Below are 10,920 nucleotides of genomic sequence, written 5' to 3'. Positions count from 1 at the left end.
GCTATTTTTGAAAGCTGGATTTTACAATTATTCAGAAACAAAAATGGAAAGTAAAAGAGCTAAGAATTTTGGAAAAGGCAAGAAAACAAGGATGGCGTGAGCGTGAACTTCTTTTTGTGTGTGTCGAATCACACAACAAGCAAGCAAAATGTAATAGACCTTTTCTGCTTAGGGACGTTGACCATATTCTTAAATTTTCAATCATGAACTAAGAGTAAACAACTTGAACTGGACACTAATTATCCACCTCAAACCAGTAAATATTGTAGCAAACAGGCTTCCCTCGCATATAGTGAGCATTCAAATCACTGACCTTCACTCACATGTTTGGGGAGGGCCAATTTCAGTATCTAGTCCAGCTTAATACACCATATTCCAGAGGTTACCACAACAGATTAAACTGGGCTCAGTTTGTGCAGGAATTTGACAAAGGGTGTCAGAAAGACTGAAGAACCTACCATTGGAAAACTGAGCTAGCATTTGGATCCAGGGAGTATTATAAATTCATCTCTAAATGTAAGCGTCACCCAGAGGTATGAAGCTTTGCTGCAGGAAGACCTGGGGGAGCTTCCATCCCCACCTCTGACCAGCAGAGGGCCCCCGGCACATCCCTGCCCTCCCCAGCTGTAAAGGCGGTGATGCCCCTGTGAATTCAATGAGATCCACCATGCAAGGTGCTTAGCATGGCGGCCAACATAGAAAGCACTTGTTAAATAAATTTGAGCTGCATTTTGTACGATAGGACAAGGTAAACGCATTATTGGGGTGGGGCTCAAAATAAGAACAACTTTTCTTGAAAACAGACTGATAGTAATAGAATTAGAACTAAGAAATCCTGTTTCCAAGGCAACATTGCTTAAACATAGTGTTATTAAATTGCATTAATTATCCACTATCAATAAAACGAGTATGCTTAGTATTGGCAGTGAGTATCTGAAGTATGAAATTTTTTTAAGTTGCTTTGATTTTTAAAGAAGTCACATTATATCTTTAACTCTTTGGTTCCACACTCGTGATACATATCACACAAAGTGCTAGCTTTGAAATGCATTTATTTTTTTGATTGGAATTCTTCATGAAATTTTTATTAAGTAGTATATTTTAAATTAAGCTCAAGGGCATTAACTGCAACCCAGTAGCAATACATACAAGTGGTTTCCCATTCAAATTTACAAAAGCATTATTTAATAGTAACAAAAATATAGAAGGGGTTCAGATTTCCTTTTAATCCAAAGGTTTTATTTTGGATTAGATTTAGACCACTTACCAACATTCTACTATAACTGATTTTTTTTTTTTTTTTTTTTTTTTTAGCTGAGCCATCCTGCTACCTGTTGGCAGCTCAGCGGCTGCTCAGCTCGGGCTGGACTTGAACCGCTGTTGCTCAGAGCTCAAACTCTTGAGCGAGCTCTTAACCAACTGAGCCACTCAGCCGGCCCCACCAACATTCTACTATAGATATTTCAAAAGAGCGAAGAAAAGGAGCACTACCTAATAGAGGCTATTACACCCAAACCACCCAGTTACCTGGGAGTTAGGTGATTGCATATTTCAGAGTCCATTGTGGTTTTAAATATTTTCTGTTAGCAAATAAATTCACTTGTATGATAAGCTTACATGTTTCAGGGTGTAAACCTAAAGAGTGAGAATAGTACACATGATATTCGTAACTAATAGTTAAAACTGAATAAATGTACCTGTTCATCAGATTGACTCTGCAGTGTGGGACAAATTTTTACAGTTCATTTTGTTTTCAGAGAAACAAATATCCTGATGACACAATAATGGGAGCCCTTCAGCAAGTTACCAGTAAATATTTCGAAGGTTTTGAAAAGGACACTAACAAGTAACAATATTTTACATTAAAGTAGTTCACTCTAGGTTGAGACATTAGGTCCAGAGGCCAATTCCCCATTCTAAGATCGTCAGAAAAGATCCCAGTCCCTAAAGTCACAGACACAACACAGGACATTAATGAGAGCTCATTCTATGCACTGCACTGCCAGTTTCTGAAACAACCATCTAACTTTACAATGAGGAAAGGTGTTCATCCTCTTTTTGGTAGTGTTGCTTTTACTTCATTTTGAAAAAGTACGTATATGTGTGCTATCAACTTTGGGCAGATGAAAAGGAAAAGGAAACCATGAAGCCTGGTTTTATTTAACTATATTGTCTCATATGGGCTATTTTGCATGCTATTTAATTCAACAGGCAGGCTGAAAGGAAAAAGGAAACCTTAGGAACTTTGAAATATGGCAATTATTCCACAGCTATACGTATGCTAAAAATTAGCCATAATGTAAAAAGTACATTAGAGCACAAATGCACAACATCCTGGAGTCTTAGACAAGTTTTCTTTAGCAACCGTGGTTCATTAGAAATTAATAGTAAAGTTATTTAAAAGAATTAAGGGTCTCAAGGGGAAAAAATTCAATGTCAATTTCGAAGGTTTTAGAATTAATTAAACTGAGAAAGGTTATAACATGACTTGTGGCTAATTTTCAGGCCTACTTAATTATTTAAAATGATTAATTATGGTTAGATTTAAAATACAGAAGTGCAAATTAAAAATTAAAACGTGTAACAAAGATCTCTCTTCAGTTCTTATAAAAAGAAAAAAAGGACAAACCTAAGTACATAAAATTATGTTACAAATATCAGGGGAACTGCAACCATCATCAGAGATTACATTTTTTTATATATAAAAATAACAAACTTTTATCCACACACAATATGAACTAGAACTACAACATATTATATATAATGTGATATTTTTCTGCTAAAGACTGTAAGATGATTTGATGCAAAATAAATCTTGTGCAAAAATTAAAGAGACTATATTTCAAGAGAGTAGAAAAGGAAATATGAATCATTAGCAGGTATCCATTGTTAGGAGCTGAATTTGTTGCCAACACCTATCCCACTGCCAGCAATGGGAGTGGTTACAACTGGTGACATAAAAATAAACATTTTATATTACTTGGAAATAGATAATGCCAGATTATTTCAGTAATATGAAAAGCAAACATCCACTCTTGACCACTTAACAAACACATGCCCCAGAAAATTCTTTCAGGTTCTCAACATTAATCTGGACAGAGGATGAGAGTGGTACAGATGGAAGACTTAGGACAAAAAAAGAAAAAAACATACAAAAGGAATATATAAAACATTTAGTAACAATAATGAAAAAGGAGTTTACGACACATTTTCCAAGAAAAGTTATTTTTACATATTTTGAAATCCTGTAAAAACCAGGTACATTGCAAGGAGTTAAAAACAAAGTCATTGATACATGATGATCAGTTTTTACAGAGTTCATGCCATTGTCTTAACTTGGAAAGCTACTGTCCCAAGTCACAAAATTTATTTATTCTCTGCCACATGATTACATACTAAAATCATTCGTAAAAGACATCATTTTGTATTTGGTCCTGACAGAGGTCTTGAGAAAGTGCTATACAAACTGAAGGTTATAGAAATTTTTAAGTGATAATCTTAAAATACCATACAAAAATGTGTAAACAAAAAGATGCTTTACAGCTGCAGGGCACTATAAAATCCATAATGTGGGTTATGACAAAAGATCGTCTCTTGTGCATTTAAAAAAATGGTGAGCATAATCCTAAAAAGTCAAAATTGCATTTTCGGTCAGCAGCAAATAGCTCAATGATGGCCCGTGCACTTCCCAGGCCCCGAGGGGAACTGCGGATGTGCCGTGTTATCTGCTTAAGGACTTGGTCAGCACAAGCGCACCATGCTTATGAAGGGACATAGGAAAACTACTTTGCAACAAGTCTCATCTGGGAGATGCTCTAGCATTAAAACATTTATGCTCCTCTTTTCTCTACCCTATCAGAGAGGAAAATTACTTTTAAAAGATTATAAACAATACAAATTCTGATAGTAAAGCACTGTAAAAATTAGGTATGATATTTTTGGCACAAAGCACTTTTTAAATCTGAGCTCTTTTGCAAAATATGTCTTGAATTTCTTATTTGAAAATAAAAATTTTAACATACACACAATGTGTAAATGGTTCTATGAAAGAATTAATTAGATTCTATGTTTCCTTAAATACTGCACACGCCTTCAGTTTAATTCAGTACCAGGTTATCTGCATGTATACCTCCACATTCCACATTCTACAGATATTGCACAAGAAACATTGCCAAAATACACACGAATGCAGTCTGACAAGATTTAGGGTTTACCTTTCAATATTATTTTTTTGTAAGTATTTGGATTCAATACTATTTTCCAGAAAAGCTAGCTGACCAATTTCAGAAAAAGAATGCTTGTTATCTTTTATTGATCCATAATATTAAAATCTGTAACAATATATTTAGGCATTTCATTTATGTTTCCCAGCATTTAAAATTCAGCAAAACCTGTTTTTGACTTCTTACAGCATTCCTTCAAAAACAGGAGAAGCTTCGTCTAATGTAAAAAAATTAAAATGAGTCCACAGGGCAGTAATTTTTGCACCAAAGATCTCGCTCCATTCTGAAAAGCACTGCAGAACAATATTTAAGTCTGTTCAACTTTCAGAGAACCGTTAGGTGCAAAGTCTGCTAAGAAACTTATAACATATAACAGCTGGATGTTGTTCTTACTGAATTGCACAATATAATTCAATTTTTTCCCTCCCTAAAGCATTTTAGGGTACGCTGCAGCTGCTAAAAGGATTTCTGTTTTTCTTGGTCCTCTGTTTGTTGGGTCTAAGATTGATGACATCTCCACCATTAAGGGTACTTGAATTCTGACCCAAGTGACTTCCACCAGATGTATTAAAGACACCTGTATAAATTGAGGGAAAACACAAAGATTGACAGATATGCCTCGAGATACCTACTGCAGACTGCATTCAGCTTCTTAGTAAATCAGTAATATTTCCAAGTATTTACAATTTTAAGCTTTTGTTTTCATTGCGTTTATTTTTTAATAGCCAATATCAATGGTTGAAAGTTCAAAGAGTACAAAAGGGGTCACAGTGAAGTCTCCCCAATTCCCCTCCCCTAAGGCATGCATGGTTTATCCGTTTTCCTATATATCCTTCCAGAGATATTTTATGCATATGTAGACAAAAATGCATATATATGCTTTTTTCCCTCCCTTTGCTAACCAAATGGTGACGTGCTCTACATGCTATTCTGCATCTTTTCACAATCTATTTTTTGAAATTTGGAATCCATAAATATGATTATTTTAATAATTTCACTCATTAACTTTACATCATATAACTGCCTCAAGAAAACCTGATTTGTAGTTAACAACACTTTTTGTGAGATTTTACGTTAATAAAATATTACATTTACATTAATAAAATACTGCATATGTAAAAGCTGGTAGTAATGTAGGATTTTCCTATCTAGGCTAAAATAACAACAAAATGGTCTACAGAAAATTAAAGTCATGAGTAGATAAAAGGAATAAACTAAAGAAGAAACTTTATTATAGTTTCCATTTTGAACTGTGCTCGCCTTAAAATGTAAAATCCAACTTATGAACTACTTATCAAAAATTTGTGATAAACAAAATTCTGGGCCAGGGACACCATCGATGATATAAAGGTGACTGAGACCAATGCCTGTCCATAAGAAGTTTACAATCTAATAAGTGAGGTGAATGAGTATACAAAGAAGTAATGCTATAAGACATTATACGGTAAGTGCCACAAAAGGGACACAAGATCCCAGATGGTTTTATTCATAAGAAAGGATGAACTACATGAAGGTGGAACCAGACACAGAGCAACATCCTGGACTCAGATCTCTGTTCCTTTAGAAGAAAAGCCTGAGGCTGTGGCTTCAGCCAGCTACATAGCTGACAGAGCTTTCTAGATAGTCCCTGTGGAACAAATAGTTCTTTGACAGAAGATGGGAAAGGAAGGTCATTCTTGATGAAAGAACCAAACTGAGCAAAAGTGAAGAAGACAGCACTGGGCATGCTCAAGAAAGCAAGAGCTCTGGTGGAACTGGTAAATGGGGTACATATTTAATAGTGGGGCGTGAGGCCTCACAGGAAGGATGGACGAAACTGTCCTTAAATGTTGGAATGAAGAGGGCCTGAGTTTAATGTGTTCCATAATGACTCAACGTAGCTTTAGTAAGAAACTGGATAATCCCAAATTTAAAATCACTGATCTAACACTTTCCACTCACATTTCATAAAGAAATGAGGATATTGTATAAAAAATAGTAAATATGATAATAATGAATGGGGAATAAATTTACCAGGTAAACATGGGTCTAAAATTTCCTGGGTACTTACCAATTTTGTTACTACTTGAATGCATTAATTCTGGATCCTCAGCTATTTGTTGTTTGAGTTTTTGAAGATATTTTTCAGCCAAATATTTAAAAACTAGAATAAAAACAAAAATAAAAACTCTACCAGGTCAGTATGATTTATGCATGTAAAAATCTGTTATTTCACATCACTTACTATTTTTATACTTACTGAACAAATTTAAAATTAAATTAGAAGTAGAAGTATCTATAATCTAAGTACTCAAGTACAATGGCAATACTAATAAATATATGGTGGCATTTTATTAATAAAGAAAATAAAATAATATTTGTAGTCATTAGCTCTTTAAAGTATCTGAATAGTGATTAATATTCAGCAATACTAAACTACTCAGTCTTAAAAAGATGTCTCCTTTTTTTTTTTTTTTTAAGCTGAGCCATCCTGCCACCTGTTGGCAGCTCAGCGGCTGCTCAGCTCAGGCCGGGACTTGAACCGCTATTGCTCAGAGCTCAAACTCTTGAGCGAGCTCTTAACCAACTGAGCCACTCGGCCAGCCCAGATGTCTCCTTTCTTTAGGTGATAAAAACTATCCAGAGGACACAACTGAGTTGCAATCTCATAAAATATTTAAATAGCAATTCTGGAATGAGAAAAATAATCATCTTTCTTTAATCTCACTTTCTTAAACTAGGAAATATTATTAAAAATTAAGGTCATTGTAACTACCTAATGGAATATCCTCTACTATGCAGTACTAAAACAATTCAGTAATTTTAAGAGGTATGCATGAAAAACATATACATGCATACTCATTCACACAGTTATATTTTTAAAGATTAAAAAAAACCCACCAGAGTTTTGCTGTAGAGTTACAACTATTCCAAGACATTAGTAAATAGTTAAAGACCCTAACTCAAAGAAGCATCATGCCTTTAAATTTTACTTAATGATAGGTGACAACAAGAAAATTCTATTCTCGTTACCAATATGTTTTCTAAACAATAGAATAGAAAACGCATAAGAAGAATTAAACAACAACTGTTAATTTTTTAAAGGCAGTTTACCTTCATTCACATTTAGATCTTCTTTCACGGATGTTCTGTAGAATCTTAGCTTTAGCTTTTTTGCCAGTGCTTCAGCTTCCTCACTATACATCAATTAAAAAAAAATGCTTATAAAGGTACTTTCTGATAGCTTGTTTAAAAAAATCACTTTTATTAAATTTACTGAATACAGCTTATAAGACCTTCCAGACCAGTTAAAGCTACATTCTCAGTGCTTGAATAGGATTTTCAGTTTTCACTATACTCTCAGGGCATTAAACACCAGCTATTGTATACTGTTACCTGTAAACAGACGCTTTTCTATAAAATCATTAAACTCTAACTTTAAGATAGCTACATATAATTTTCTTTATATAATATTTCAATTTTCTCTCTTCTGTTTTTAAAAACATTTGAATTTACTTGCACTCTGAAAATAATATATCGCATTACTTATTTTACTCTTACTGGTATGAAACAACTTTGCAGCCAAAGTCAAAGTCGGTACATTAATTACTGTGTCTACAAGAGCGGACTCCTAATTTTAGTTTTATTAAGACTCCTGATTGTGGACACCTAATTTTATTAAGGCTGTAGTAGCTATGCTCCAAAATGGTTCCCAGTGATTCCATCCCATCCCCCTACCCCTTCTCCTGGCCTCATGTAGTCTCCTCCTACACTGTAATCAGGATTGGTCTGTGTGATCAATAATATACAGAAGTGATAGGATGTGACTTCTGAGACTAGGTCATAGGAGACATTGTGGCATCTGCCTTGCTGTTTCTTAGACCACCTGCTGTGGGAAGCCAGCTGCCATGTTGTAAAAACATTCAAGCAGCCCTAGGGAGAGGTCCACATGGCAACAAACCAAGGTCCCTGCCAACAGCCAAGTGAGTGAACCATCCTGGAAGTAGATTCTCCAGCCCCAGTCAAACCTTTACATGACTACTAGCGACATCTTGACTGCAACCTCATGAAACACTCTGAACCAGAACCACCCCCAAGTAACCCCAAATTTCTCACCCACAGAAACTGTGAAATAATGTTGTTTTAAGTCACTAAGTTTTGAACTAGTTTGTTAACAGGTAACTAACATAAGAACATAAACAATAAGGTAAAAACCAAGCAAAGATCAAAGCTAGCAAAGTATTAATAATGCAATGAGCAAATACTTATAGAAAGCAATTATCTGGATGCTAACGTCTGTTCACAAATTTAAGCATAATAGTTCTGGATATACAAAATAATATGAATCTGAACTACGTATCTATTTAAACTCATCAACGTAGAATAGCTATGTACTCTAGATATTAAAACATCTAGGGATGTTTTTCCTTAACATTCTTACTATATCTAGATTTGATTTAATATGAAGAATTGGATTTGTGGTGCAAGGACTTATGACTAGAATTTTATTTTTATTTTTTAGCTGAGCCATCCTGCTACCTGTTGGCAGCTCAGCGGCTGCTCAGCTCGGGCTGGACCTGAACTGCTGTTGCTCAGAGCTCAAACTCCTGAGCGAGCTCTTAACCAACTGAGCCACTCAGCCGGCCCTCATGACTAGAATTTTAAAAGGGCCTTTGAAATTTATTCCTTTTCTCTACCTGTGATGCAGTATGAACATTTTTTAAACCAAACCAATCACATAAAATAGCTCACAGATATTTTAAAATAAGGCAGTCTTTATAAAAACCTCTCTAAATGTTTTAAGTCTGTGCAAAAATTAAAAGTTTTTTAAATTTTATAGAATTATCACCACCCCCTCAAAAGTAGCCATCTTACTTCTTTATACAAGAATCATCCAAGAGATCAATCTTGTTTTGTACAAGTACAGTTGGTATATCTCCAACTTCAGCTACTACTTTCTCTCTCCAACTGGAAATTGCTTCAAAAGATTCCCTGTCTGTGGTAGAAAATACAAGCACACAAGCCTGGGCTCCTGTAAGGTCACAAAATAAAAATGTTATTTACATTAATGAAACAATTCCATGCAGAGTGAGGGCAACTTGAACCTATCAAAGCAATTTTTATGTAAATGAATGTTGAGCTCATCTTTGTAGCACTCGTTTATTTTTTAACATATAAATTATTTTCTAATCCAAAGAACAAATTTTACCAAGAACAGTGGTCCTCAAACTTGTACAAGTGTTGCAGTACCCTCAAAACTATACACATGCTTTTTGGAATATCATGAAATACTGATATATTTAATTACATCATAAGAGCTAGAGAGAATGGTAAACTAAACTTTGTTGAAGTTCTCACTAAGGTCCTTGAGCATCCTTATAACCATTGTTTTAAATTCCATATCTGGTAGGTTGCTTGCCTCCATTTTGTATAGTTCTGTTTCTGGAGTTTTCTCCTGTTCTTTCATTTGGGATGTATTTCCTCATTTTTGCTGATTCTTTGTTTCTGATCCAGGTGCATCCCTTGTGTGGGTTTTGTGTGCTCTCCTGTTATAGATGAGCCTTGATTGCTATTGACACATCAGTGGGTAGGACTGATCCTCAGGCTAATTGGCTGTGGGGTTTGGCCACGTCCACAGCTTATGGGCTGCTATGTGGAGAGCCTTACCCCATTAAGTGGGATTCACCCCAGCGGGCTCTGGTGCCTGTTCAGTCAGCCCTTTGGTTGTGCCGCTTGTGGGGCTAATTGGGTGGTGCTCTACTATGGTCTGAGGCCAACCTCCAGATATGTTGGTTCTGGGGCCTCTTGGGAGGGGTTTTGGGTGCAGGCCCAAGTCACCCATTGTCTGTGACTGACCAGGGGCTACTTGGTAGGAGCTACAAACCGATCTGTGGTTGTTCGCTGACTGTGCTAACCCACACACTATGAACTGAGAACAGCTGCTACCAGTACCAGGCCTGGGGTAGCTCTGCAAAAAGCTAGGATACACCAGAGGCCTGCTGCCACCTGCTGGCTCCCTTAAGGTTCAGCAACTGATAAAGCCTGGTGCAGTTCTAGAATTGGATGAGGCAGGGTCTCTGGGAGTCACTAGAGAGGGAAGAGTTGTGATCACCAGGTAAATAAATGTAGACTCTGGTTTGGTGCCAGTGCTGAGCCTAAATTTACTCAGCAAGTCTCAGAGCACACTGAGACCATCTGCCGCCCACCTGAGTCCTATGGACTCTTGACAGCTTTTTTAGAAAGAGTGCAATGCAGGCAGTGCTGGCTGCCTCCAGCATTGGGGGAGTTGGGTAGATAGGGGTCTCAGTGAGTCAGCAGAACAGAGCAGCAGAGCTCACCAAGCCAATCAGATTCAGATTTGTCTGTGTGGGGGAGGGCTCAACACAGGAAAGATGGTGCACGCCTGACTGCTGGCTGCACAAGATGAGGACCCCGCGCAGGAAAAATGGTGATTGTCCTCCAACCCTGCCGTGAAGCTACACACCTCAGTCTGCCCCCTGCATGCCTCCGATGCCCCCCGAGTCACCATGCCTTCGCTGGAGCCCAAGGTGAGTGCCTGCAAGTGAGAGAGTCTGTGCACGGGACGTTTAAGAGGATGTCTGGGTTTCCCACCACCTTCCAACCCACCTAGACAGTCGGAATCTCACTGTTTTTCACAGTCAAATGTTGTGGGGGCTCCTTTTCCTGGCACTAGTACTCTGGGCTGAAGAGGCTGGTG

At 36.8% G+C, this 10,920-nt stretch overlaps 1 protein-coding gene across 4 annotated transcripts in view; it reads right to left on the bottom strand.

Annotated features, from left to right (window-relative positions):
* Positions 1-3,067: 3,067 nt before the first annotated feature.
* The window catches only part of RAB23 (RAB23, member RAS oncogene family), a 28,746-nt gene continuing 20,893 nt past the window's right edge, over positions 3,068-10,920 (bottom strand). For all 4 annotated transcript variants that reach the window (XM_019624595.1, XM_019624594.1, XM_019624597.1 and 1 more), the window contains exons 4-7: positions 9,078-9,234; positions 7,317-7,399; positions 6,274-6,366; positions 3,068-4,800 (exon numbers count right to left, since the gene is read on the bottom strand). In XM_019624595.1, coding sequence (XP_019480140.1) covers positions 4,661-4,800; positions 6,274-6,366; positions 7,317-7,399; positions 9,078-9,234 — 473 coding nt within the window. In that variant the 3' untranslated portion in view covers positions 3,068-4,660. The remainder of the gene's footprint in view (positions 4,801-6,273; positions 6,367-7,316; positions 7,400-9,077; positions 9,235-10,920) is intronic.

This window comes from Hipposideros armiger, unplaced genomic scaffold (assembly GCF_001890085.2).
Source record: "Hipposideros armiger isolate ML-2016 unplaced genomic scaffold, ASM189008v1 scaffold_595, whole genome shotgun sequence".
In the NCBI taxonomy this organism is placed as follows: Eukaryota; Metazoa; Chordata; class Mammalia; order Chiroptera; family Hipposideridae; genus Hipposideros; species Hipposideros armiger.
This window is presented reverse-complemented; position numbering and strand designations above follow the sequence as displayed.